This window comes from Myotis daubentonii, chromosome 1 (genome assembly GCF_963259705.1).
Source record: "Myotis daubentonii chromosome 1, mMyoDau2.1, whole genome shotgun sequence".
NCBI classification, from domain to species: domain Eukaryota; kingdom Metazoa; phylum Chordata; class Mammalia; order Chiroptera; family Vespertilionidae; genus Myotis; species Myotis daubentonii.
Genome location: NC_081840.1, coordinates 232,508,889 through 232,536,813, shown reverse-complemented (window position 1 = coordinate 232,536,813; position 27,925 = coordinate 232,508,889). Strand labels below are relative to the sequence as shown.

Genomic DNA, 27,925 nt, shown 5'->3' with positions numbered 1-27,925 from the left:
TCTCTGTTCCAGGCAGCCTTGCCGTCCCTGACAAGCGCCCCTGCTCTCAGCCCCATTCGGCGGAAGGGCAAGGAGAAGGAGCCGAGCGAGCAGGCGTCCGTGCCGCTGAGCCCCAAGAAAAGCAGCGATGCCAGCCCCGGTAGGAGGCACGGGGGGGGGGGGGGTGTGTGCCATCTGTGTCCTAGACGTTTAGGGCCTATGCTTACACGTGTCAAGATAATGGAATAACTTGGTACTTTTTGGAAATAAAATACACAGCAGTGAAGCCAGAGGAATGGTTTCCCAGGTGCGGTTCCAGATACTAACATGAACTCGTGTGTCCAGACCACATGGGTCCTAAGCATCTCTGAGTGTCTAGCTCATGTGCGGTCATAGCTCATGTGCGGTCACAGCAGCATGCGGGCCGCCTCCGCCCTGCCCGCCCGGCTCACTGCGGAGCGGGTGGGATCTTCGTCGGCGAGGGAGGCGGTGCAGTGTCGGGAGCAGAGGCGATTCCCAGAGGGGCGTTCTGACGTGGGAAATGGGAAATCACAGTGGGGAGCGCCCCGCAGGAGAGAAAGGGGAGTCACCTGAGCGAGAGGAACCTGGGCCGTCACCCCTGCGCGTCTCAGAGCTCAGTGCTCCGCAGCCCGTGCCCGAGGGGGCCAGTCCCACCCTCCGCTCACTCTGCTGGGAGAGCCGGAGTGTGAGCTCTCGGAGCTGGCGTCTGGGGGGGACCGACCGCAGCCCGCAGGCCGCAGGGCTTCGGGGCTGACTGCCGCCTGCCAAGGAGACTGGCAGAGGGTCCCCTCAGAGTCTGAACAGCTTTGGGGGGTGCAGCGTGGAGATAGTGACGCCGCCTCCGTGAGAGGTGGGTTGTCCGGGTACGTCCCACGTCCCTGTGTGAGGGCTGAGAGGGCCGGGACCTACCTGGCAGGGACCGTCCTGGCCGCAGCCGCAGGCTCCAGGCGCGTGCGATTGGCTGCAGGGGGTCGTCGTGCTGCTGACCTGTGGATTGGCAGCCGGGGACAGGCGGGCAGGCGAGCCAGCGTCACTGCTCTTCGTGTCTGTCTTCCTGTATTTCCGGGAGGCGCTCCGATTCCGCTGCCGTTCGCCAGCCAGTTCCTCATGACTGTTCACTGTGGTCAGAACAGAGTTTGCATTTTATCCCACGAGCATGCTTCTGGAACTCTGTTGCAGCACCTGCCTCAGCCTCAGCCTCAGCGGGGCTCGCTTTCCATCTCAATGTGTGTGTGTGTGTGTGTGTGTGTGTGTTACAGCCTCTCGACAGTCAGATGCCACAGGGCCCGTCACAGCCAATAAACCCTCGTCGCTGGGGAGCTTCTACCACCTTCCTTCCTACCTCAGGCTGCACGACGTCCTGAAGGCCACACACGCCAACTACAAGGTACGCGGCTCTGCACCTGCGCCTGCCCAGTGCCTCTTGGGCGCTCTCTCTCTTCTTGCGGGATTATTTTTTAGGTAAATGGAAAACCATCTCAGTGTTACTGAAACACAGTTTATCTGTAACATAACATTTTTTCAAAATACGTTTTTGTTGACTTTTTTTAGAGAGAGAGGAAGGAAGAGGGATAGCTAGAAACATCCATGAGAGAAACATCATTGATCGGCTGCCTCCTGCACGTCCCCTACTGGGGATCGAGCCCACAACCCAGGCATGTTGCCTGACTGGGTATCAAACCGTGACCTCCTGGTCCTGGGTCGACGCTCAACCACTAGCCACACCGGGGTTCTTGATGTCTTCGGGTTGGTAGCTGTGTGCACACCTGGGGATGTGAGCGACAGTTAGTGTTCTCAGGTTGGCTCGGCCTCTAGTGGTAGCTTCCAGCCCTCGGTCTTCACGTTCTCACCCCCGTGACCCTGCCCCATTGCCTGCTGGGATGGACTGCTCCCCACCCTCTCCCCGACGGAGCTGCATGGACCCTCTCGCTCCGGGTGGTCACACACCTGGCGGTTCCCTCCTCAGGGTGGACGACACCCTCAGGGTGACAGGAGAGTGGTCACTGTCGTTCCCACTACGTCTTTGTCCCGTGTGTCCCTGACCTGGTTCCTCTCTCACTGGGGCCGTCAGTTCGTCCCACTGAGCTGCTTTCTGTTCACCGCACGCGTTTGAGGGTTGGGCCAGCTCCTGTTTCCACGCCCATTTCTTCCCTTTGACCTTGTTCTTGCCCATCGTACCTTGGGGCCTGACCATTCTTTCGGTTTTTAAATGCGGGACCGACTGCTGCATCATTTAATTCGGCCGAGGCCTTTAGAGCCTGAATTCAGTGCCTCCTAAGACTAACCTCACGTGTGTTGTTGCCAGGCTGAACGGTGGGTGGGCCTAAACTCGAGGAGTCCCCCAGGGATGCCAGTTCATGGAACAGGGCGTGCACGTTAGGAGTTTGGAATGCTGCTTGTCAGACACTGGTTATGAGCGATGGTTCCCATCTTTCCCGTTTTGACCGGTCAGGAGTCGTTTCTGTCTGTAGAGTTAGTATAAGTAGGAAGATGATGCCTTTGAAAGAAACAGGTTTCCTACAGATACTGGAAGAGCCATTTCCTTTCCCAGGCCTTTCCCTGCCAGACAGACAGACAGGCAGGACCCCCACTGGAGTGCGCGGGGCTGCTTGGTGTGCGCCGCCCCTGCTGCAGACACCCCCACGTGACGGTGCAGTGATCGTTTCTCCCTTCCCCCAAGGTCACCCTGGACCTTCAGAACAGCACGGAGAAGTTCGGGGGCTTTCTGCGCTCGGCCTTGGATGTGCTCTCTCAGATCCTAGAGCTGGCCACGCTGCAGGACATCGGGAAGGTGCAATGTCTTTTCTTCTCGCTGAGCCGCAGCTGCCACACCACCGGCCCCTGGGCCGAGTGCCTGGGGTGGCCGGTGTGGGCCCGGCACCTGGGGCGGCCGGTGTGGGCCCGGCACCTGGGGCGGCCGGTGTGGGCCCGGCACCTGGGGCGGCCGGTGTGGGCCCGGCACCTGGGGCGGCCGGTGTGGGCCCGGCACCTGGGGCGGCCGGTGTGGGCCCGGCACCTGGGGCGGCCGGTGTGGGCCCGGCACCTGGGGCGGCCGGTGTGGGCCGAGTGCCTGGGGCGGCCGGTGTGGGCCCGGCACCTGGGGCGGCCGGTGTGGGCCCGGCACCTGGGGCGGCCGGTGTGGGCCCGGCACCTGGGGCGGCCGGTGTGGGCCCGGCACCTGGGGCGGCCGGTGTGGGCCCGGCACCTGGGGCGGCCGGTGTGGGCCCGGCACCTGGGGCGGCCGGTGTGGGCCCGGCACCTGGGGCGGCCGGTGTGGGCCCGGCACCTGGGGCGGCCGGTGTGGGCCCGGCACCTGGGGCGGCCGGTGTGGGCCCGGCACCTGGGGCGGCCGGTGTGGGCCCGGCACCTGGGGCGGCCGGTGTGGGCCCGGCACCTGGGGCGGCCGGTGTGGGCCCGGCACCTGGGGCGGCAGCGGCAGCGGCAGCCGGGGAGGCTTTGTCACAGCGCCTGGCTCTGAGCTGTGCTGGCCCCTGGCTGGTGGGGCGTCCCAGGAGCCCGTCTCGGTTCCTCACTGTCTGTTGGCTTTGGCCCACGGTAGTCCAGAAGTGGATGGGTTTAACGCTGCTGGCCCGGCCTTCATTTTCTGACTTGACCTTCGCAAGTGGGAAGGGCACACGCAGACCTGGGAGGCCCGGGCGCCTCAGGAGCCGCGGAGCCGCAGGAGGACTTGGTTCCGAGTCCAGCGCCCCCCCCTCCGCCCCCCATTCTCTAAGGAACCGTTCAGACACGGAGGAGAGTTTAGAGAGCGTGTGGTGCCCGCCCGCTGCAGACGGCGAGCTGTGGGGGCCACGTCTTATTTTGAGCCCGAGTTCCAGGTGCCGGGCCAGGGAGCATGCGGCCCTTCGGGGAAGCACCGGCTCTCACCGAGTTCACCAAACCTTTTCTCCACGTCCATAGTCACCGGTCTTCACCGTCACACAGCCACCCTGCTGCTTCCCGTCACGCCTGTGCCTTTGCCCGTGCGTGCATGTGGCCCTTGTTTCTAGTGGCAGGCACCTCTTTGTTCTGGTCTGGGGGTGCTCAGTGATTGCCCTTCAGAGTGAAACCTGCCAGAGGTGGGGCGTCCCATTCCGGGAGACCTGCCTGGCACCCTGTCTACGATGGCCCCTCCACACCCTCTCCTCCTCCCTGTTCCCCCCTCCCGGCCGCAGCTCCTGCAGACACTGTCACTCCTGTGGCCTCTTGGTCTTCGGTGCCTGCAGTGGGGCCTGGGCGGCGGTGGCTGCCAGCGGGCATGGGGTCAGTGAGTGGCGGGCGTTGTAGCTGGGAGTGGTCTGAGGGCTTCAGGCTAGGCGTGCGCGGGAGCCAGCGCCCCCAGCCTCCTGCAGCGCCCGCTTCCCCCGCAGTGCGTGGAGGAGGTCCTGGGCTACCTGAGGTCCTGCTTCAGCCGGGAGCCCACGATGGCCACGGTCTGCGTCCAGCAGGTGAGGAGGGCTCTTTTCTCAGCCTCCGTCCAGGCTCAACGCGGGGCTGCTGCCACAGGAGGTGGCGCTGCTCGTCACGGGTGGGGGGCGGGGGGCAGAGGGTCGTTGAAGCTCTGCTGACCCTCCTACGCAGCCATGTCCTCGGTCTCATTCACAACTCGAGACCACAGGGCTGTTGGTGAAGGTGACGGCAGCACCTCACGGTGTGAAAGGGGTTCTCAGCAGGAACCCCATGTCTGCATCCCCCCACCCGCCACCACCTTTGATGGCTTCCTGTGGGCATGGGGCTCATGCTGTGTGCAGGGCGTGCTGACGGCCGCCTCTCTCTCTCTAGCTGCTCAAGACTCTCTTTGGGACAAACCTGGCCTCCCAGTTTGATGGCTTGTCGTCCAACCCCAGCAAGTGCCAGGGCCGAGCCCAGCGCCTCGGCTCGTCCAGCCTGCGGCCCGGCCTGTACCACTACTGCTTCATGGCTCCCTACACCCACTTCACCCAGGCCCTGGCGGACGCCAGCCTGCGCAACATGGTGCAGGCCGAGCCGGACCACGACGCCTCCGGGTAACCCTGCCGCGGGGGAAACAGGGAGCAAGCAGGGGCTGGTTTGTGAGAAACAGAGAGAGGAGCCGGCATCCCGAGGGGCCCGCTCCGTGCAGGGAGCTCTGGGAAACGTGCTGCCACGGAGGCGCTGCAGGCCCGGCCCGACCCGCCTGCCTCAGAGCGCGGGCCAGGGAGGGGCCGGTGGCTGGGCCAGAGGAGGCGGCGGGCGGCGCCAACGGCACTGCCGAGCCACGGCGAGCCCGGCCTTGTGGGAAGGCCTGGGTGTTTCCCGGTGCGCCCTGCACTCCCTACGTGAGGGCCGTGTGCCGGCCACGCGTGGGGTCACTTCAGGGGAAGGCGCACCTTGCGCGGGCCCAGGCGGTGCGCAGAGGCGTGTGGGTGGGGAGCCCTGGCGGCCTCTGCCTCGTGGCTGTGCTGATGTCTCTTCGCCGACACTGGCGGCTGTGGCTGTGCGGCCGGCAGCGCAGTAGTTAGCTGTCTCGGGAACGACCCAGTCCTGAGCCGGCGTTCGAGTTGCATGCGCAGGAGCAGGAGAGCACGTTCCCGTCGTGTCAGAGCGCTAGAGTCAGGGCCGAGGGCCGTGCCGTGCCGTGGCCGGCCTCACGTCAGGACGCGCTTGCTGTATGTCCACGTCTCGGACAGGCTCTGCAAACGCTTTGATAACACGGTGTAAATAACAAGCAAGTGTGTGCGGGTGTCCCAGTCCTCTCAGCTGTTTCTCACAAAGAGAAGCGTGTCATTGATATAAGTGTTTCAACAAAAATTTTTCCAAGAAAACCAAGTGCTGTCTCCCGACTCCCTCTCCATGGCCGTCACCGTCCAGCCCGCCGCTGGGCCGGGACTCACAGCAGCCTGGCTGTCCTCACTGAAGGCTGAGTCCCGGCCGAGCGGTGAAGGGCGGTCTCCGTCGGCAGGTGGTTCGACGTGCTGCAGAAGGTGTCCACCCAGCTGAAGACAAACCTCTCGAGCATCACAAAGACCCGTGCAGACAAGGTACGCGGGGCCGCCGGAGAGCCCGTGGGAGAGCGGCCGGGCACCGTCCGCCTGGGCCTGGCAGCGGAGGCGCTCACGGCGCCCTCTGCCTCGTCCTAGAACGCCATTCACAGTCACATCCGGCTGTTCGAGCCGCTGGTCATAAAGGCGCTGAAGCAGTACACGACCACCACGTCCGTGCAGCTGCAGAGGCAGGTGCTGGACTTGCTGGCGCAGCTGGTGCAGCTGCGGGTCAACTACTGTCTCCTGGACTCGGACCAGGTGAGTCACTGGGCCTTCCGTCTCCCGTGTCTGTTGGCGACCTGGTGAGAGTGGCCGCAGGGGGACGCCACCACCACCTACGGCAAGGAAGGCGCTGTTCCCCCTGCCAGTCTCTGCGTCTCACCAGGACTGGCCACCGGGCCTGGCGCGCATTGGGGGTCTCCCCATCTGCGCTGGGCTGTGGGGGTCACCCTGGACCCTGGTCACATTGGCCAGAGGCTCTCCCATAGCCTGTGCAAGGCGTCAGGACATGCTGCTTTCTCCTCCCGAAGCCGCCTCTGGCAGGTGAACGCCGGGGGCCGCCTGAGCATGGACAGGCCTACTTCTCGGCAGGCGCGCTGAGCCCATCGGCAGCCTGCACTTCCTGCCTCGGCCCGCACAGCTCTGTCCGCCTCCGGACTTGGTAGCGTTGGGGCTTGGCCATGAACAACCCCTCGTGTTGGTTCCCTTGCTTTCGCCCCTCGGTGCCCGGGCTCCGCAGTTCTCAGGGCTACGCAGGCTTCCTGAGCAGGGGCGGGGGGAGCAAGCCGCGGAGCAGAGCTCCATTCCGATTTACTGCACGCCGCCCGGAGGACGCAGCGGGCGAGGCAGCCGTGTTCCGGTTGGGTGAGCAGGTGGTGCTTGAATGGAGGGGGACCACTGTTGGCTCTCACGCGGGCCTGACGCACTGCGTCTGCTCCTGGGCCACCCTGCACCACCCAGCGCCCCGCGTGGGGCTCCTCGAGCTGGACAAGGAGGCCCTGGTGTGGCGGGCACTGCCCGGTGTCCCCCGAGTTCATTATTTGTTCTCCAGAGGCCTCTCCTCCGTGCTCAGGAAATGTTTACAGGGACCCTGGAAGGGCCCGAAACTCCAGTCTGACGCAGTAAATTCGTTTGAGTTCCTGTAAATGACAGATTTACACAGATAGTGGGGAGCGAGGGAGCCTGGGGCGCGTTCTCGCTCGCGTTGTTGAAGTGACGCTTCTCTCCTGCTGCAGGTGTTCATCGGGTTCGTGCTGAAGCAGTTTGAGTACATTGAAGTGGGCCAGTTCAGGTAACGGAGTTTTCTTCTTTTACACTCTTGTTCTTGTTACGTAAGTGCATGTAGTTTTAGATTATTAACATGAACATACTTTAAAGGACTGTTAGGCATTTTAAAAAATGTTTTTATTGATGTTTTTTTAGGGAGAGGGGGAAAGAGAGAAACATCAATGATGAGAGAGAATCACAAATCAGCTGCTTCCTGCACTCCCCACTCTGGGGATCAAGCCCGCAACCAGGCCTGGGCCTTGACCGGGAATTGAACCCAAGACTCTTCGGTCATGGGGCAATGCTCAACCAATTGAGACGCTGACTGTGGATGGTTAGGCATTTTTGCTGGGTATTTTTTAATGGAAATCTGACTAATTTGCTATGCATTTTTGTTTCTCTTAAAAATTAATGAGGCCAGGCCGGTGGGACTCAGTGGTTGAGCGTCAACCTAGGGCCAGGAGGTCACAGTTCGATTCCCGGTCAGGGTACATGCCCAGGTTGTGGGCTCGATCCCCAGTCAGGGGCGTGTAGGCGGCAGCCGATCAGTGATTCTCTCTCATCATTGATGTTTCTATCTCTCCCTCTCCCTTCCTCTCTGAAATTGGTGGAAAGATATAAAAAATAAATAAAATTAATGGGTATCTGAAGACTAGTTTAGAAGCTGTTCTGCATCTGTTAATCACAGATGCCGTCAGGTTTCAAAGCATCTAATTATGGTACTCAGTTGCTAAATGAAATCTGATCTGTTGAACACTAGCTCTTAATCTTAAAGAGCGTTTAGATGTGGTTGGCTTTAGCAGAGGCAGCGACCATGCACTTATGTCGCTATAGCTTTGCTTGCTACACGGGAAGGGTTAATGCTTCCCCGTGCAGGCATGGGAGTATAATTATTGAAAATTAAAATTCTTTTTCTTTTAATCCTCACCTGAGGATATGTTTTTATTGATTTGAGAGAGAGAGAGAGAGAGACATTGATCAGTTGCTTCCTGTACGTACCACAATGGGGGATCCAAACCACAACCTGGGTATGTGCCCTGACTGGACTTGAACCCACAACCTTTTGGTGCACGGGATGATGCTGCAATCAGCGAGCCACCCGCCAAGACTCCCACTCGCTAGCTTCTGCACTGCTTAATGAGTAGCTGGGGATCCTGCCGAGGACAGTGTCCTGAGAGGCCTGGGGGCTAGAGACCCCGCTCTCCTCCTCGCCATGTGACGCCTGAGTGTGAGTGGGTTCCTTCTCCTGCTTGGGGCAGTGTCTTGGACTAAAGAGGGAGGAGCTGAGGCAGCCGAGGAGCCGGCTCTGCTGGGCGCCCAGGGCTGCGGTGCTCTCTGCTCAGCCCTGCGGCCGCAGGCTCTGCACAGACAGGAAGGCGCCGTGAGCAATGGACGGAAGGAGCCCGCTGGGGCTGCCTCTCGGGCGAGCTCTCGTTTCCCATGAGGGTTTCGTATTGCTTCGTTGATCGTGTATCTCAGTTTTAAGGGAGTGTCTACATGGATGTTTTTGTTTCTAGGGACTCAGAGGCAATCATTCCGAACATCTTTTTCTTCCTGGTCCTTCTGTCTTACGAGCGCTATCATTCAAAGCAGATCATCGGGATCCCTAAGATCATTCAGCTCTGTGACGGCATCATGGCGAGCGGGAGGAAAGCCGTGACCCACGGTAACGGGACAGCCCTTGGCTGCGGTTCCCTCCTCCTGGCTGCTCTGCCGTGTGGCCCCCGTGTGTGTGCGCGTGGGTGCGTGTGCACGTGTGTGTTCACATGTGTGTGCTGTGCACGTGGAGGGGGCACACTCTTTTCTCGGAGGCGTTAGAACCTACTTAAGTAAAAATAGAGAAGCAGTAAGACGCTGTGCGGTACAGATAGGGCCTGACGTAAACACGTGGCTTCGTGAACACGGACAGTCCCACTGCCGTGGGACCTTGCGGTGCGCCCTGCGGTGGCAGGAGGCACGGGCTTTCCAGGCGTGCCACTCCCGGCCTCTCAGCAGAGCTTCTGTCCCCAGCCATCCCGGCTCTGCAGCCCATCGTCCACGACCTCTTCGTTCTAAGAGGGACCAATAAAGCTGACGCGGGGAAGGAGCTGGAAACCCAGAAGGAGGTGGTGGTGTCCATGCTCCTCAGACTTATCCAGTACCACCAGGTGAGCCGTGGCCGTCCCGTCCTCCGTCGTCCCCGCGGGTAGAGTGGGTGTTGCTCTGGGCCGGCTGGGGCCCGGCTGGGGGCCGGGGGTCTGGGGGGCTGTCTGAAGCAGCGCCGCCCCGTGGGGAGGACCAGAGCACCGAGGGGCCGCGTGGAGCTTGCGGTCTCAGTGGTTCTGGTTCTGTTACCCTTGAAGTTGAGCGAGAACCTCAGGTAGTTGGAGGCAGTGTAAGTGCAGAGTCTGGCTTCTTAGTGACTCCTCTCTCGCAGCGTGTCCAGCGGCCTGGCCCTCGCTCACTTTGTCCTTCTTTCCAGCTGTTTGTCTTCAAACCTATCAAGTCAGGAGCTTTCCTCAGGAGCACTGTCTCTGCTTCCTCGTTGTGGTCCGTCTCGGTCAGGCTTAGTTAAATGCGTGGCGTTTAGTTAGGTCCCATAACCACCGTGATGGGCACACCCGCTCTGGAGGTGTGCGCGCCGCCCGCTCTCGGCCAGCGCGCTGGGCTGGTGGGCGGCCTGGGACTGGCTGCCCCGTTCTCGGCCTGGTTTGCGAGTGAACAGAGGCCGCTGGCCTTGGGCAGGGGGGTCGCTGCAGGTATTCTCGTGCAGTAAGGGTACGGCCACGGGCCTTGAAGGGAGAGGCAGGTGGGACGGGGTGGTCAGGGCTTTGTGGGGGGTGGGCTTACATGGGTGCCTCTCTTTTTTTAAAAATAGATTTAACTGATTTTTTCAGAGAGGAAGGGAGAGGGATAGAGAGAGAGAAACATCGATCAGCTGCCTCCTGCACACTCCCTACTGGGGATGTGCCCACAACCAAGGTGCATGCCCTTGACCGGAATCGAACCTGGGACCCTTCAGTCCGCAGGCTGATGCTCTATCCACTGAGCCAAACTGGCTAGGGCAGGCCTCTCTTTTCTAGCAGTTGTATTTGGAGACCTGACGGGCACCCTTCTCCATCTGCTCCGTTCTCATTCTCTGTGAACAGGCAGGTAAAGGTTTTTAGCTTCGCGGGCCCTGTGGCATCTGTTGTGTCTGCTGTTCTGGGAAGAGCCGTCGTCAGCACGCTCACCAGGGCCAGGCCCAGAGCTGCCTCCGTGCAGACATGGCCGCTGGCCAACCGCTCAGGCACAGCCACCGCTGAGAGGTGGTGCCCCAGTGGGAGATGCCTGGGCCCCTGAGGGCATGAGGTCTGCAGGGTGCTCGGTCGGGCTGTGTTGGGGTTTGCCAGAGGTGGGTATAAGTGTCGTTTCTGTTTTGTCCCGTTTCTTTGGTTATGAAGTCTCGTAGCTTCACAGGAATAATGAGGGCGAGGCGGAGCCGGCCCCGGAGGAGCTGCTCCTGGCCCCGTGTCCCAGGGGGAGTTCTTGGCTCATCAGGCCGTCGCTGGGGTCAGGTGCTTGGCCCTGCTGTCCCACCCTGAGCGGGATGGGATGGCGAGTGGGGAGGAGTGACAGCCCGCCCGCCGCCCGCAGGTGCTGGAGATGCTGATCCTGGTCCTGCAGCAGTGCCACAAGGAGAGCGAGGACCGGTGGAAGCGGCTGTCGCGGCAGGTGGCCGACATCCTCCTCCCGATGCTCGCCAAGCAGCAGGTGGGCCACGCTGGGGGCGGGCGGGGGGGGGGGGCGCCGCGCTGGGGGAGGGGGCGCCGCGCTGGGGCCGGCCTCCTTCACGCACATCCATCTCCCACAGCAGTGTCTGCGCGGGTCCCGGGACAGGGGAGCCTCCATTCCTCTCAGTGAGCTGTCCCGCTCTTGTCCCCGCTGTACAGCGTGGGACCCAGGGCCCAGGGCCCAGGGATGTCGTGTCCCCATTAATCCCTAGAGTGGCCGACATCTTTCTCCTTTTCACTGATGAGGACGTGGGGAAGGGACAGCCAGTGTGGGAAGCAGGGGGAGCAGCCCTGGCTGCTGAGGGGCCAGTCCATGAGCCCCAGGGACTCAGGCTGCGCTTGGAGCCCCTCTGTGTGGGGGGGTTACCCTAAGAAGGGGTACACGTGGCCGGCGGCCCCAGGAGGAGAGGGGTGGGGGAGGAAGGCTGGCCTGCGTGTGCACCGAAGGCAGGAACAGGGTATTGGAGATGCTGGACCCCAGAAATTGCCACTCTAGTGCCCCGAGCAGGCAGCATAGTGCCAGTGGAGGCGGCGGGAGCTCGAGGTCTCGTCCCCTTGCGGGTGAGGTGGCTCAGTGCATTCGCTGTCAGACCTGCACCTGGCAAGGCACCTCTTCCCAGAGAAGTCGTCGGCTGTATAGACATGGGTCACCGTGACAGGGACTGGCCGCAGTCCGTGCCCGGCTGCACCTGAATGCTTTGCATCCACTGAAAACGCTAGACTTGGACCCTGTTGCTTTGGGAGTTCGCCGTTGTGTTTTAAGGGGAAAAGCAGGGTATTTCTATGATTTACCAGAACGAGTTACTAACAAGCCTCTCCGTGGAGCAGTGGAGAGAGCTGAGGACGAGGCGCCTTGCGGCAGCGTGCTGACACTCGTTCCAGCGGGCGCCATGGGGCTGGGGCGCGGGGAAAGCACAGGAAACGAGGAGGAGGCGTGTGTGTTGGTCCCACGTAGGGAAACTGTTCAGGTGCACGGGGGCGGCTCCCAGGGGGGTGATGATGGTGTTGGGGTGCAGTTCCACCTGGTTTTTGTTCTCTTACGTGTTTGAATAATAGACTCCGCAGGGAAAGGTCTGCGTGGTGGGAACACGCTGCGGAGACGGCGTTGGGAAGCGCGTGTGCTGGGGGCGCTGGGGGCGCTGGACCTCCTTCCGTCTGGTCATGACGCGGGCGGGCAGGGCGTCGGGCGGGGACCCCCTGAGTGTCGGTGTCCGCCTTTGGTTGTGTGATTGCCACAGATGCACATCGATTCTCACGAAGCCCTCGGCGTGTTAAACACGTTGTTTGAGATCCTGGCCCCGTCCTCCCTGCGGCCCGTGGACATGCTTTTGCGGAGCATGTTCGTCACCCCAGACACCATGGTGAGTGCCTGCCTCCCGGCGCCTCAGGGGCGGCGGGCGCTGGGCCGCGCTGGGCTGGGTGGCCTGGGCCCGGCATTGGACCCTGTTCCCTGCGGCGGAGCGCAGCCTTCAGAACCCGCGGTGCAGGGGAGTGTGGGTGCAGTGGCAGAAGCGGGTGCTTTTCGGTCACCAGATCAGCCGTCAGGACAGCGTGGTTCTGTCCTTCCCTGTGACCGGCGCGTTTCCTCTCCTCAGGCGTCGGTGAGCACTGTCCAGCTCTGGGTCTCGGGGATCCTGGCCATTTTGAGGGTCCTCATCTCCCAGTCCACGGAAGACATCGTCCTCTCCCGCATCCAGGAGCTGGCCTTCTCCCCGCACCTGCTCTCCTGTCCCGTCATCAACAGGCTAAGGGACGGGGACAGGGACTCAGCACCCGATGGACACAGCGCGGGCAGACAGGTGAAGGCTTTGCCGGAAGAGACGTTCTCTAGGTAGGCTGCGTACGACCCTTCCAGTCCCTCTCCCTCCGGAGTCACGTGCTGCTTGGCGATCAGAAAGTCGGGACTGGCCCTCGTCTTCCTCAGCTGCCCTGCCGGGGGCCTCGGTTCATGCCTCTCTCCTGGTCAGTGTCTCCTTGCCAGGCGACACGGGGGGCTCACTGCCGCGGTGGGGGGCGGCGGCCCTGGGTGCAGGGATCCGGGCGGCGCTGCTGCCGCCGAAGCTCAGAGTCCAGGAGGAGCCACTGGGAGTGGGTCTCACTCTCCTCCCCACCAGGCGCTGGCCCTCCAAACACCTCCCTGCCGGCGCCGCCCTGCGGGCCCGGGGGACAGAGGGGCAGATTGTGTCAGAGGCTCCGGGGGCAGTGGGCTCGCCTCAGGCACTGCACACGCTGTGCTGGATGGGGTGTGCCCGCCCCAGGCACTGCGCACGCTGTGCTGGATGGGGTGTGCCCGCCCCAGGCACTGCACACGCTGTGCTGGATGGGGTGTGCCCGCCCCAGGCACTGCGCACGCTGTGCTGGATGGGGTGTGCCCGCCCCAGGCACTGCACAGACTGTGCTGGATGGGGTGTGCCCGCCCCAGGCACTGCACAGACTGTGCTGGATGGGGTGTGCCCGCCCCAGGCACTGCACAGACTGTGCTGGATGGGGTGTGCCCGCCCCAGGCACTGCCCACGCTGTGCTGGATGGGGTGTGCCCGCCCCAGGCACTGCGCACGCTGTGCTGGATGGGGTGTGCCCGCCCCAGGCACTGCGCACGCTGAGCTGGATGGGGTGTGCCCGCCCCAGGCACTGCGCACGCTGTGCTGGATGGGGTGTGCCCGCCCCAGGCACTGCGCACGCTGAGCTGGATGGGGTGTGCCCGCCCCAGGCACTGCGCACGCTGTGCTGGATGGGGTGTGCCCGCCCCAGGCACTGCGCACGCTGTGCTGGATGGGGTGTGCCCGCCCCAGGCACTGCGCACGCTGAGCTGGATGGGGTGTGCCCGCCCCAGGCACTGCGCACGCTGAGCTGGATGGGGTGTGCCCGCCCCAGGCACTGCGCACGCTGAGCTGGATGGGGTGTGCCCGCCCCAGGCACTGCGCACGCTGTGCTGGATGGGGTGTGCCCGCCCCAGGCACTGCGCACGCTGTGCTGGATGGGGTGTGCCCGCCCCAGGCACTGCGCACGCTGAGCTGGATGGGGTGTGCCCGCCCCAGGCACTGCGCACGCTGAGCTGGATGGGGTGTGCCCGCCCCAGGCACTGCGCACGCTGAGCTGGATGGGGTGTGCCTGCCCCAGGCACTGCGCATGCTGAGCTGGATGGGGTGTGCCCACGTGACCCTGCCAAGGCCAAGCGGCTTGGCAGACGTGCTGGGGTGCGATTCTGCCGCACACCTTCCAGCTGGGGCCCCCATGACATGTCCTCAGCCGCCTCCGTGGCCGTCGGGTGCGGGGTGTGTGGAGAGGGTCCCACGTTGAGCAGGCGGCGGAGATGGATGAGTGAGGATCTGGTGCCGTGTTGTCAGCCTCCTCAGCCCAGTGCCACGCTGTCCTCCTGGCAGCCCGCTGAGGGTGGCACGGCCGCTGCCAGCTCCCAGGGAGGGGGGAGATGTACACAGAGGCAGGGGCCCCACCCCAGGGTGGGCTCACACATTCCATCGCTTCCCTCACACGTACTCTGTAGACCGTGTCTCCTGTGTGTGAGTTACACACACAGACAGGAGCCGCCGCGCTCCGTCACGTCCCTCAGTCCCTCCCCCCTCCCTTCTCCGCAGGTTCCTCCTGCAGCTGGTGGGCATCCTCTTAGAGGACATCGTCACGAAGCAGCTCAGAGTGGACATGAGCGAGCAGCAGCACACTTTCTACTGCCAGGAACTGGGCACGCTCCTCATGTGTCTGATCCACATCTTCAAGTCTGGTGGGTGCCCCGCCCCTGCCTGCGAGAGCGTGTCCCGCCCCACCACGCGGGCGCGGGCCCACAGGGGAAGCCGGGTCTGCTGAGCTGTCTGTCCAAGGGAGGCTAGGATGACATCACTCCGGGGATGGCTCCAGGCCCGAGGAGGGTGCTGTGGGGAAACTGGTGGGCTGAGCCCCACAGGGTCTGCCCCTAAGGGCGTGGCCGCCCAGCCCAGCGTCCTGGCGGCCCTGGAGCCCATCCGGCCCTCAGCCCTCAGCAGCCTGCAGGGTGCCGAGCCGGGTGGAGCACCGTCCGCCCTCTCTGCCGCCGGCCGTGGCCCAGTGGACTCTGTGGTGGCTGCCCCTCGGTTCTCAGCAGGAGCCGTGTGGTTGGCAGGAGTGGGTGCAGGGCCGCCTGCCCTTTGCTGTCTGCAGGGAAGAGCTGTGCACAATCCTTGACATAAAACCTGGCTCCGAAGTGCTGGGCCCCGATGAGCAAAGGGTTTCCCTTAATCTGTGTGGCTTTGGGTTTGCTTCTAGGAATGTTCCGGAGAATCACAGCAGCCGCCTCCAGGCTCTTCACGGCCGACGGCGCGGACGGCAGCTTCTACGGCCTGGAGAGCTTGAACGCGCAGGTGCGCTCCATGGTCCCCACACACCCGGCCCTCGTGCTGCTCTGGTGCCAGATCCTGCTGCTCGTCAACCACACGGACTACGGCTGGTGGGCCGAGGTGCAACAGACCCCCAGGTACGCCCGCCCGCCCGCCGCCCCCTGCCGCGGAGCCGCTGGGACTGGGGCGTGGCCGGTTGCCATGGGCTTTGTGAGGGTTCTGCGTGCGTCCATCTTTCTGTCAGACACCATTGTAGAGAAACGTGGTCTGACCCCAGGCACTCGGAGCCCGGAGCCCACGCCACTGCAGGGGGATGTGTCCGTCCTGCGGGCCACTCCTGCCGCCGCCTCCCCTGCTAGCTTCTCCGCAAATTGGCTCCAGAGCAGGCATGTGGCAGCGCCTGACGCACAGGTAGAGGGGCTCTGCTGTGCTTCGGCACGGAAGTCATTGCGTAGGGACGTCCAGGACGGTCTGGAAGTGCCTGTCGGTCCTTCTGTAAGAGGACGTGCTCAGCGCCTGGTCGTGGGTGGCCCGTTCCGCAGGGACGTCCCGGGGAGCCTCCATTTCTAGGCGCGCCCTCCCTCAGACATTTGGTGTGTGCTCGGCGGAAACAAAAGCTTTGGGCCCCTCCCCCGCCCCCCGCGGAGCCCTCAGGGCGGTGTTTCTGGAAGGCGGTGGCCCACAGCGGGGAGCACACGCAGTAGGAGGCTGCGGGCGGCGGGGCTGGGGCGGCTCTGTGCTCCGTGGGAGACGAGCCGTGTGCATCACGGGGCCCACTTGGCCACATGAGCAGGCGTTGAACATCGCTCTGTGCTCCGTGGACACGCAAAGGAGAGGGGGCGGCCCTGCGACCCTGCGGTCATGCGCATTTGCTCCTGTGGCTTCTGGAACTTTCACAGCCTCAGCTTTTGTACCTTTTTGAGTTAATTTCAGCATCACTTGTTAAAAGCACGTCCTTTCTCTGTTGAGTTACCTTGGGCTCTTCTCAGACGTCAGCTGAGTGCCTGCCTGGGCTCCTTTCCAGACTCCACGTCCGTCTGTCCCCGGCAGCACCAGCACCGGGAGGCCTGCTCTTCCTCCTCAGATGGCCTTGGCTCTCTTGCTGCCTTTGTGTTCCCACATCTGTGCTTTAGGGTCCAGTTCTCAGCTGGCCGCACAGCCCCGCTGGGCTTGGGCCGGGGCCGCAGTGCCTCTGTAGGTGAATTTGGGCGTCTTGTCATCTTAATGATACTGAGTCGTTTGGTCTTTGAACGTGGCCCACCCATTGGTTTGGGTCTTTAATTGTCACAACATCTTGTGTTTTTAGTAAATAAGTATTACACATACCTTACAGATTTGTTCCCAGGAATTTTATGTTTTGTGATGCAATTTTAAGTGGTCTTTCCTTTCCCGTAGCATGTGGTAGCCCGTAGCCACGCAGGTGGCTTTGTGTGTCGGCCTCATAGGCGGAGACCTTGCTGAACTCGCACGGAAGTCCCAGTGGCCTTTCTGTGGTTCCTTAGGGGCGGTTTCCTGTGACACGCGCCCGTCTTCTCTGGTTTTAAAGAGGTTTCTGCACAGCAGAGGCTCTGTGGGCACCTCGAGGGTGTAGCGTCGCCTTGGCCCTGGGATGAAAGTAGGGACCTGAGATCTTCTGGCCACTGACAGCCCCGTGCAGGCCTAGTCGATGCTCCAGCAGCCAGCAAGCTGGAAAGCAGTGAGCTGGCAGGCAGGCATTGTTGTTCTCTGCCTCTACGGTTTCCCATCTGTGCTTCACTGTCGCTCAGAGGGGCCACCAGGAGCCCATCTCACACAGGCACCCGCGTGGCGGCTTGAAGTCCTGCTTCAGAACCAGGACCAGGCCTCCCCACTGCAGTGTTTGACAGTGAGCTCGCTGCCACCGGAAACTTGTCAGTGCATCTGTCGCTCCTTCTAGACGACGCAGTCTGTCCAGCACGAAGTCACTGAGTCCCCAGATGTCTGGAGAGGAGGACACCGAGCTGGCATCCAAACTTGGGATGTGCAACAGAGAAATTGTCCGGCGAGGTGCGCTCATCCTCTTCTGTGATTACGTGGTAAGTGTGGACGCACGAGGGGGTTGGGGCTGGAGAACATGGCTTCACACTTCACAATGCATACACATCAAATCATTATAGTACACCTGAAACTAACACTGTACATCAATTATCTTATATAATAAAAGCCTAACATGCTAGGTGCCCGGTCGTCCGTTCAACCAATCAAAGTGTAATATGCTAATGATATGCTAAGGCTGCTCAACTGCTTGCTATGGCGTGCACTGACCACCTGGGGACGGACACTCTGCAGGAGCTGCCCCCTGGTGGTCAGTGTGCTCCCACAGGGGGAGCTCCGCTCAACCACAAGCCTCCCCAGCAGCGCTAAGGCTGTCCAACTGTGGCTCCCAGACTGCAAAAGGGCGCAGGCCAGGCTGAGGGGACCCCCCCCACCCTCCCAAGTGCATGAATGTCGTTCACCAGCACTCTTGTCATATATAACGCAGATGTATTCCAAATTGATATTTCTCATTGCCTTATAAACCTTAAGTGAAATGCCTTCCTTTCTAGTTGACATGTGGGGTCCATTCATAGTTTGGATTCAGGAATTCTATCGAAACTGTGACAGTTATAGGGAGTCCTCTTCCCACTGACCTCACGAAAGTGGAGAGAGTCACTGGGAAGACCCTTGGCCGGCCAGACTGGAGCTTGGGGAGCGGTGGCGTGGATGGCGTCCGGCTCTGGGCAGGCACTGTGAGGGCAGCGCTCACCACCTGCCGCTGACGCCCCCCCTGGGCCGCGCTCTCCTCCCGTCATCGGCTGGTGTCCCTTGGAGCCCCGGGTCGCCCTGGAGCGGTCTCGCCGCAGTGTGAGGTTGGGGGGCAGGCTCTGTAAGGCGACCCCTCCCTGCCCGTCTCTGGCGGGCAGGCGTGGCTGTGCTGGGTGAGGACTGCGGTCGGCCTTGGCTCCCCGCTCCGCTGGCCTGCCCGTGGCTCTGGCCCGCTCTCCCGGAGGCTGAGGGCGGGTTCCAACGTCCCTCCGCAGTGTCAGAACCTGCACGACTCCGAGCACCTGACCTGGCTCGTCGTGAACCACATCCAGGACCTGATCAGCCTGTCGCACGAGCCGCCCGTGCAGGACTTCGTCAGCGCCGTGCACCGCAACCCCGCCGCCAGCGGCCTCTTCCTCCAGGCCGTCCAGTCCCGCTGCGAGAGCCTCTCGGCCGTAAGTCCCGCCGGCTGGGCGGCCCCGCTGCCGCGCTGCGGTCGGGGACACTTTGATGCCGATTTCCCCCTCCCCCGCCAGCCCACCACACTGAGGAAGACCCTGCAGTGCCTGGAAGGCATCCACCTGAGCCAGTCGGGCGCCGTGCTGACGCTGTACGTGGACAAGCTGCTGTGTACCCCGTTCCGCGCGCTGGCTCGCATGGTCGACACCCTTGCGTGTCGCCGGGTAGAAATGCTTTTGGCTGCAAATTTACAGGTACTGAGCCACAGGCACTGGTTTCCACGGGGAACCCAGCAGGCAGGCCAAGCCGTCGGCGGTGTTTTCTCCGCAGGCACGCTCTCCAATGGCCGGAGAGGAGCCGCGGGCGAGTGGTTGTCCCGTGTGTCTGACATGGGTACATGGATGCTTCTTGTACCTCCTCCTCGGCCAGTGATGGCGAACCTCCTGAGCTCGGCGTGTCAGCATTCTGAACACCCTAACTGACTCTGGTGCCGGGTCACATATAGACATGTTTTGATATTTGCAACCATAGTAAAACAAAGACATATTTTTGACATTTATTTTATACATTTAAGTTCCATTTAACAAAGAAAAATCAACCAAAAAAAATGAGTTCGTGTGTCACCTCTGACACGCGTGTCATAAGTTCGCCATCACTGTCCTAGTCTGTCCTTGCTCCGGCAGATGCACCGTGTGTGCCTCTTGTGAGCAGACACGGGCTCAGCGTGTCCTCTGTGTGAGTGTGAGCAAGCACGGGCTCAGCGTTGTCCTCTGTGTGAGTGTGAGCGCACGGGTTCAGCGTGTCCTCTGTGTGAGTGTGAGCGCACGGGTTCAGCGTGTCCTCTGTGTGAGTGTGAGCGCGGGCCGGCTCAGCGTGTCCTCCGTGTGAGTGTAAGCAGGCACGGGCTCAGCGTGTCCTCTGTGTGAGTGTGAGGGCACAGGCTCAGCGTGTCCTCTGTGTGAGTGTGAGCGCGGGCTGGCTCAGCGTGTCCTCCGTGTGAGTGTAAGGCACGGGCTCAGCGTGTCCTCTGTGTGAGTGTGAGGGCACGGGCTCAGCGTGTCCTCTGTGTGAGTGTGAGGGCACAGGCTCAGCGTGTCCTCTGTGTGAGTGTGAGCAGGCACGGGCTCAGCGTGTCCTCTGTGTGAGTGTGAGGGCACGGGCTCAGCGTGTCCTCTGTGTGAGTGTGAGCAGGCACAGGCTCAGCGTGTCCTCTGTGTGAGTGTGAGCAGGCACGGGCTCCGCGTGTCCTCTGTGTGAGTGTGAGCAGGCATGGGCTCAGCGTGTCCTCTGTGTGAGTGTGAGCGCGGGCTGGCTCAGCGGGCGCCACCTGATGTGTTCCTGTCTCTAGAGTAGCGTGGCCCAGCTGCCCGTGGAAGAACTGAACAGGATCCAGGAGCACCTTCAGAGCCGCGGGCTCGCTCACAGGTAGGGCCAGCGCCGGTGTCGCTGCCTGTGGGATAAGGGCTTAGACTTGTGAGGGGTAGCCTCACAGGACGGACGAGAGCTGTGCTTCCAGGTGGCTGCGGAGGGCGGGTGGGGGCCACCTGCCTCAGACACAGGCCTTGCTGTGCAGGATCGGGAAGGCGGGCAGGTCGCCTCTGCCTCTCTGCGGGGGGAGGGCGTTAAGGTAGGGCCCGCTCCCCTGACTATGGGGCAGCCGTGCTCCCGGTGGAGGGACTGCATTCCCAGCCGTGTCTCACAGGCTCACGGCGCCTCATCGGACGGCTGGGAGCGCTTCCCCTCGGGCAGGCTGACCAGGCCTGGGCTGCGCCTCTATCCATTTTACTTCTTGTAGCTGTTCGCCTCCCAGCTGGTTTGCCGAGTCGTAGAGCCTTTACAGAAGCAGGACGTCTCTTTAGGTGTCTCTGTGGCTGCCAAGCTATGGGGAGCAGCTTTGGGTGGTGGACAGAGAGAGAGAGAGAGGCCTGTCACTCGCTGTGGCTCGGTGGTGAGAGCGGCTTGGTGGAGGTGTCTTGCGTTGAGGAGGGCGTGGCTGGTGGGCACCCCAGTCTGGGAGGACCCCTCAGGCGTGGGGCCGGGACAAGTGTGACCGCCTGTCACTCTCACAGCGATGGTGGGTCGAGCTGCTGTCACTGTGACCCCAGAGTCACTGCTCCGCCCAGCTGAGGAAGCGAGTCGGTGTCTCCCCGAAGGCAGCGCGTGGCGGGAGGGGTCTGTGGGGCGTGCGCACCGGGTCTCGAACGGGCGCCCGTCGCAGCGCTCAGCGGTGGGCAATAGCTGTCAGGCCACGCGTTGCCTGTCGCAGTGTGTGGGTGTGAGCGATGGCGGAAATACTGACGGGGCGTGGCTGTGGTCCTGGAAAGAACACAGGCCTGACTGGCACCACAGCTTGCGGAGGGTGGGGCAGGGTCGGTCTGAGGACGCGTCGGGCACGTGCATGGGCTTAAAGAAGCTCTGCGGCTTCCTCCGGGGACGCTGGGCGCTAACCCGCGTGGTTGGTTCCAGGCACCAAAGGCTCTACTCCCTGCTGGACAGGCTCCGCCTCGCCACCGCCCCGGCGTCCCGGGGCCCCTGTCCTCTGGCCACGTCCCACCCACTGGATGGGGAAGGGTCCCTGGCGCTGGAGACTGTGAGCCCAGACAAGGTGAGTGCCCAGCACGTGTGTGTGACACGTGGCCCAGTCGGGGCGCTGAGCGTGCAGCACTGGTTCGGGTTGGAGGGCATCATGGCACTTGGCACGGCTCCAGGGCTCCCAGCAGCTCCTGGCCTGCTCTGCTCCTGCCAGCCCCGCACAGGGTCCCATCACGGCCCCGCGGCCGAGGTCCGGCCCGGTCAGCAGGGGTGGGTGAGAAAGGAAGCGCTGACTCGGATTCTCCTGGTGGGGCGTCAGGGGTGTCGATGGGAGAGCAGGTGTTGGGTGGTCACAGCCGCACGCCTGCACAGGCCTTCAGCTCAGGCCCACTTGGCCGGCCTCCCTCTCCTTGGGCTGCTGGCCCCCTGCCTATGGAGCCACCCCCCCAGGGCCTTGTCCCCATCCTCTGCTCCACTCCTCGCACCTCGAGACCAACTTGGGGGCCTCGGTGCTCTGCCTCCCTGGGGAGTTCAGTTTAAGTGTGAACTGGATTCCAAAACCCGGCAGCCCGGGCATCGCAGGGCAGCGATTGCTGTCCTCAGGTGCGATGGCTGAGTGTGTCTGCTGAGCTGGCCCGGGGGGTGGGGGGGCAGAGCTGCCACCCCAGTGGGAGATGACGGGTACGAGGCCAGATGGTGAGGCTGAGGCACGGGGCCTGCGACCCTCAGTGCTGTCGCCGAGTGGGAAGGACAGCGGCTGTTCGCCGGGTGAGGGGGAGGGGACGGTGTCTGGACAGTGAAGCGGGTTCAGAGCCGGCCTTCGGGGCAGCCTCTGGGTGGGAGCCACCTGCACAGCCAGCCAGGGGTCCCTGTTACAGAACCGCGTCCACAGTCCGCGGCCACTGCCCTCTGGTCTGGGCAGGGGTGAGAGCCCACTGCCAGCAGAGCGGAAGCCCAAAAGCCCTGCCCCCTGCAGGCGTGACCGCCCTGTCTCCCCAGGACTGGTACGTGCGCCTGGTCAAGTCCCAGTGCTGGATGAGGTCTGACTCGGCGCTGCTGGAGGGGGCGGAGCTGGTGAATCGGCTCCCACCAGGTGACATGAGCGCGTTCCTGAGGCACCCGGTACGTGGGAATCCTGCCCCTGTCGCTTAACCCCCTCCAGTCCTCGGGCGGCCCTCGGGCGGTGCGCTCTCACGCTGGCCCGGTAGCCAGGGCCTTGGGTCCAGGCGCTCGGGACAGTGTTCCTGCCCCGGTGGCAGGGCCTTTGCGGGCGGTAGAGGCTGACCATGCAAGTGAGGGGGTCCCCAAAGACCAGGTCTCCGGCGCTTTGTAATGCGGCTGCATTGGGACAAGCAGGAGCCCAGCCCGGCAGCTGGCTGCCGCCACTTTCAGACCCATCAGTGGAAGCTGACTGCTCACTGTCCTGTTTGCTTAGGGACCCATTTATGAATTTTTAGTTAGGTCATTGGACTTTTACAGCTTTTAAAGGTTGTGGCTATAAGACAGGTTTAGTCTGGGTCACTATGATGACATAGGGTTTTCTGAATATTAACTAAAGATTGACATTCTACCTGAAAATTGGCCAAAGAAACCCTTACATGACTTTTAAAGATTGGCAAAATAATACCAATAATTGCAACGCCATATGAAATGCTTTTTTTCCAACCAAAATGGTGGCATTTATATGGGACCTTGATTTATTTCAGCTGTTTTTGAGCATAACTCACCTTTTTCCAACTCTGGGAGTGTGAAAGGCTTCGCTGGGTCCTGGGTGGCAGTCAGCTCGATGTGTGTCACTGTCAGTGAAGGTTTTGTCATCTACACTGTGATTTCATAATAAAATGAAAATACTCCTTGAAACTTAAACCGCCCCAAAGAGACCAGAACTGCAGTCACCAAGCATGTGTGAGGGCTCTTTATTTATAGCAGATGCAGGACATGCTCAGGGCTATACGGTTTCTGACCTGTGTGCCTCGGGCACGTTGCATGGCCTCTTCCTGCTATCTCCTGGCCTGATTAACGCCGTCATTGAACCTTCGATGCCCTGACGCAGGAGTTCAACCTCAGCCTGTTAGCCCCGTGCCTGGGCGTGGGCGCGCGGGAAGTTTCCGGAGGCCAGAAGAGCGCCCTCTTTGAAGCAGCGCGCGAGGCGACTCTGGACCGGGTGGCCGGCGCGGTCCAGCCGCTGCCCGCCGCCCACCAGGCGTTCCCGCCCTCCCTGCCTGCAGAGTCCACCGCCTACTGGAGCCAGTTGAGCGATCTGTTTGGTAATTAAAGTAAAAGTGTCTCTTACTTTTTACTAAAAAAGTGTTTATTTACTTTAAGTTTTAAAATTGATTTTTAGGGAGAGAGAGAAACATCTATGTGAAATCGAGTCATTGATCAGCTGCCTCTGGCATGATCCACAACCGGGGATCGAGCCTGCAACCCAGGCATGTGCCCCGACCGGTAATGGAACCAGCAACCTTTCGGTGCACAGGACGACGCCCAACCAGCCACGCCACACTGGCCAGGGCTAAAAATGTCTTTTACTTTTTAAAATGCTGCAGAGCTAGGATCTGCTTTGCACTGAGTAAGCATACAGTAAGTGCTGTTGCTCTAATAAACAGAAGTAACTGGGACACAGCACCGGGGTCCCCAGTCCGCATGTCTGTGGATGTGGGGGCCACTTTGCTGGTCATGGGCCCAGCGCAGGCGGGAGGGCCTGGATGTGCTGCCGAGGAGCCGCGCCCCGCCAGTGGCCTGCCTGCCCGCCCAGCCGCGAGCCTCTGCTGGGTTCCGTCCTCCCCGAAGGCTTCTGTTTCAGGGGATGCCGGGGTGTACCGCTCCCTGACCACGCTGGCCCGCGCCCTGGCCCAGTACCTGCTGCTGCTCCCCAAGCTGCCCGGCCACCTGCACCTTCCCCCAGAGAAGGAGAGGGACACTGTGAAGTTTGTGGTCATGACCCTGGAGGTGAGAGGCGGCTCGGCACAGAGGGCGGGCACTGTCACGTGGCAGGGCACAGGGCAGAGAGGTCCCCCAGCAAGGACGTGGCCGCTGGCGTTGGAAGCTCTCTGGAGCGCACGCCCTCAAATCCGGCCCCCTGGCCGCAAGGAGGCAAGGCCAGCGCTGTCTGCCCGGGAAGGGCCTGGCCTGGCGTGTGGCAGGGAGGCTGCCGAGAGCAGCCCGCCGCGCTGGAGGGCAAGGCGCAGCAGGTCTGGGTGGGTCCTGGCAGACAGGGGAGCCGGGCACTGTGGGGAGCAGCTGCTCGGGACTAACCAGGAGTGGGAATGCAGCCCACCCTCTGGGAGGGCAGGACTCTTGGGGCCCGCTGGCCTCGCGGGGTTGCCTGCTCCCCGACACCGCAGCAGGAAGGGAGCCGGGCCCCGCCTCTGACATGGGCCTCCCCTCCAGGCACTGGCCTGGCACTTGATCCACGAGCAGATCCCGCTGAGTATGGACCTGCAGGCGGGCCTGGACTGCTGCTGCCTGGCCCTGCAGCTGCCCGGCCTGCGGCGCCTGCTGGCCTCCCCCGAGATGGTGACCCGCACCTGCTCCCTCATCCACTGCGTCCGCCTCCTCCTGGAAGCCAGTGAGTGTCGCTCCCTGGGCTCTGTCCTTGCACACTTGCACCAGGAGTCGCCCCCCCCCCCCCCCCCCCCCCCCCCCCCCACCGATCTCACAGGCGTTTATCTTGTGCCACTGAGTCAGGAAGTGGGGGGTAGAGGTGGATAACCAGGGGCCTTACTTAATCTTCACTAGGACTGAACTTGAGTTTGCTCTTGAGGTCACTTCAGTTAGGTTTCGAGCTCCAGCTCTCCTATCTCTGTGGCTGGCCCAAGCCGACTGCCCATGCTTTAGTGCTAAGGGGTGTAGGTGAGCAAGCCTGCCTTTGAGGGGGACGGGCTTACCCTGAGCGTCTGAATGCTAGTTTCTGTGCTGCATTGGGACACGAGCTGCTGCCGAGGGAAAATGAGTTATTCTTTTCAAGGGAAGTGTCCTCAACCAGGGTCAGTAGCCAAAATCTTTCATAAATTGGACGTTCTAGCTTTACATGTTGGAGGGTGTTTGGAAGTTCTGTGTTTTAAATGGAACGTTATAGAGTGGGGTTTGAAGTTTCATTGTTTAAATTGCTTTCATCTGTGCATTTGTCGTCAACTTGAACATGAAAATCCAGGGAGCAGTTTCTGAAGCCAGGCTCTTGGGGCCGCAGCGTGCTTGGCAGCCCTGAACCCTGGGCCGCCTTGAGGCCTCCTGGGTGGGGTGGGCAGCGGCAGCAGACATGGGGGCGGGGGCTGGGAAGTCGGAGCCCAGGAGCCGGTCCGCCGGCGCTGCAGGTTGGCCGAGACGTTGGTGCCGAGGTCTGGTGTCGCCTGGAACTGTCTAAGCCGGTTCCGGGATGTCTAGACCTTGTGTGGCGTCGGCTGCCCTTGGCATGGGAGGCTGCATAACTGAAATGGGAATGACGGTGGGCGGTGTGAGCAAGCCTCCCGTGTGTCCTTTCCTGGTGCAGTTGTGGTGCAGCCTGGGGACCAGCTGCTCGGTGTAGAGAGAAAGACAGGCACCCCGAAGGCTGCCAGAGAGGACGGAGGAGACTCACGCACACAGAGTGAGTGTCAGGACCTGTTTGGGGCTTGGAATTCACTAGCAGGAGAGACATGTGAAGTGGTCAGCGTGGGCCCCGGGAGGTGAACTCAGCTGGTCCCATTGCTCACCCCGACACTGAAAGGCAATGTGGGCCCCGGCCAGTGTGGCTCAGTGGATAGAGCGTCGGCCTGCAGACTAAAGGGTTCGATTCCAGCCAAGGGCACATGTCCGGGTTTCGGGCTCGATCCCCAGTAGGGGGCGTGCAGGAGGCAGCTGATCAGTGATTCTCTGCCATCACTGATGTTTCTGTCTCTCCCTCTCCCTTCTCTGAAACCAAGAAAAAATATATTTTAAAAAAATTAATAAATAAAGGCGATTGGGGACATTGACCTGCACGTTACCCTTCCTCCACCTGCATGTCTTCCCCGCCTCAGGCTCCCTGTGGCTGACCTCCCGCTCGGGGATGGCACACTCCCAGGAGGCCCTCCTCTCCTCCCGCCCCTCCCTCCTGTCCTCCCTCCCTCCATCCTCTCCTCCATCCTCCCCTCCATCAATCCTCCCCTCCATCCCTTTTTCCATCCATCCCCTCCTCCATCCTCTTCTGCACCCGCCCTCCATCCTGGCACTACGTTCTCTATGCACTTATATGTCTCTCACCTCAAACTCTGGCCCCATGGGGGCAGGGAGTATGTGTCCCTTCTCTGTGTCCTCACTGTTGTACTTGCCCATCAGATGCTGGTGGAGTGATGAATGAGTGAGTAGAAATGCTAAGGAGCTTGCAGCTAGTGGACATGCCCTCCTGAACGTTAGCTAGCTGAGTGTGTACTGCAGCCATCTATCTTGGTGGATTTTTAAATGGAAATTCCTGCTCTTCCTACAGAAACAAGGAGTCTACATCCCATTCACTTAACCCTGCTCTAGACTCAGGCACATGCCCCGGTTCTTCACATACTTCCTCTTGACTCGGTGTCCTCCCCGGAGCGTGGTGCAGGGCAGGGCGGGAGGGCTCTGGACTGGGGCTCCTTGTCACCAGGGCCTCCAGGACCCAGGCCATCCGGCCCTACACTGCGGTCAGGCTGGATGCTGCCAGCAGCGGCAGGCAGTGTGGGGCAGGCGGGGTGGGGCAGGGCCCGAGGCAGGAGACCAGGCCGACGCGGGTAGATGAGCCCGAGCTGCAGTCTGTAGGTCCCCAGGGGCCAGCTAGAGGCCTGGGGGGTGCCATCTTCCTGGGGCGGGGTGTGCCTTCTCCCTGGGAGGCAGGAAGATCAGGAGGTTTGGGGGTGTCCATCTTCTCTCCCGTTGGCTCAGGCCCCGAGCACGTGACTGCAGCCTGCAGGACGGTGGCAGAGCTGGTGGAGGCCTTGCCGTCCGTGCTGGCCTTGGGGCATAAGAGGAACAGCCACATGCCCGCGTTCCTCACGTCCGTGCTCAGGAACATCGTGGTCAGCCTGGCCCGCTTGCCCCTCGTCAACAGCTACACGCGCATCCCCCCCCTGGTGAGTCTGCAGACTGGCCCTGGCGGGGGTTCCGGTGACCCAGTTGGGCCAGCTCGGCTGCCGCCTTGGGTGGCCCGGTGTCGCGGGGAGTCCTGACCCTGCCTGTTCCCTCTGCCTGGCGCGCAGCTGGAGTTGTAGCAACGCCGGCCTTTCTGCATAAGGCGCAGGGAGCTGGCCCATAGGCCCGCCCCTGGGTGAGCTCGTCTCTGGGTGAGCCGGTCTCTGGGTGAGCTGGTCTCTGGGTGAGCTCGTCCCTGGGTGAGCTCGTCTCTGGGTGAGCCGGTCTCTGGGTGAGCCTGTCCCTGGGTGAGCTCGAGCGGCCCTTTCGCTCCGGGCCGTGCCGGGCTGAGGAGGGGAGGGCGGCTGTGACCGCGCTGGGGCCTGGAGGCTGGAGCTCAGCGACTTCTCCCACCCTCTCAGGTCTGGAAGCTCGGGTGGTCACCCACGCCGGGAGGGGATTTCGGCACAGCCTTCCCCGAGATCCCCGTGGAGTTCCTCCAGGAGAAGGAAGTCTTCAAAGAGTTCATCTACCGCATCAACACGCTGGGTAGGCGGGCTCCTCGCGACCGCGCAGGGTGCCAGCCTCGGGTCCCCGTTCCGGAGTGCGCTCTGCGCCTCTTCGTCCTGTGGAAGGTCTGGGCCCGCCCGCTCGCGGACAGGCGTTCTGAGTGCACACACACTCACCCTGAGAACTTCCACACGTGTCTGCGTGAGCGTTAATTCCAGGTTTCCGTGTGTCAGTGTGTCTGAAGTCGGGTCGGTGCC

The 27,925-nt window shown here is 62.2% G+C and overlaps 1 protein-coding gene across 4 annotated transcripts in view; it reads left to right on the top strand.

Moving 5' to 3' along the window:
* The window catches only part of HTT (huntingtin), a 102,862-nt gene that overhangs the window by 61,490 nt on the left and 13,447 nt on the right, over window positions 1-27,925 (top strand). For all 4 annotated transcript variants that reach the window (XM_059676833.1, XM_059676815.1, XM_059676823.1 and 1 more), the window contains 27 exons: window positions 13-139; window positions 1,260-1,387; window positions 2,681-2,791; window positions 4,368-4,445; window positions 4,780-5,003; window positions 5,918-5,996; window positions 6,096-6,257; window positions 7,235-7,290; window positions 8,783-8,931; window positions 9,276-9,412; window positions 10,881-10,997; window positions 12,256-12,378; window positions 12,613-12,848; window positions 14,613-14,755; window positions 15,274-15,481; window positions 17,260-17,398; window positions 18,383-18,562; window positions 18,644-18,820; window positions 19,915-19,991; window positions 21,033-21,171; window positions 22,098-22,220; window positions 23,152-23,365; window positions 23,905-24,050; window positions 24,492-24,669; window positions 25,591-25,686; window positions 26,973-27,160; window positions 27,581-27,707. In XM_059676833.1, the coding sequence (XP_059532816.1) occupies window positions 13-139; window positions 1,260-1,387; window positions 2,681-2,791; window positions 4,368-4,445; window positions 4,780-5,003; window positions 5,918-5,996; window positions 6,096-6,257; window positions 7,235-7,290; window positions 8,783-8,931; window positions 9,276-9,412; window positions 10,881-10,997; window positions 12,256-12,378; window positions 12,613-12,848; window positions 14,613-14,755; window positions 15,274-15,481; window positions 17,260-17,398; window positions 18,383-18,562; window positions 18,644-18,820; window positions 19,915-19,991; window positions 21,033-21,171; window positions 22,098-22,220; window positions 23,152-23,365; window positions 23,905-24,050; window positions 24,492-24,669; window positions 25,591-25,686; window positions 26,973-27,160; window positions 27,581-27,707 (3,862 nt within the window). The remainder of the gene's footprint in view (window positions 1-12; window positions 140-1,259; window positions 1,388-2,680; window positions 2,792-4,367; window positions 4,446-4,779; window positions 5,004-5,917; window positions 5,997-6,095; window positions 6,258-7,234; window positions 7,291-8,782; window positions 8,932-9,275; window positions 9,413-10,880; window positions 10,998-12,255; window positions 12,379-12,612; window positions 12,849-14,612; window positions 14,756-15,273; window positions 15,482-17,259; window positions 17,399-18,382; window positions 18,563-18,643; window positions 18,821-19,914; window positions 19,992-21,032; window positions 21,172-22,097; window positions 22,221-23,151; window positions 23,366-23,904; window positions 24,051-24,491; window positions 24,670-25,590; window positions 25,687-26,972; window positions 27,161-27,580; window positions 27,708-27,925) is intronic.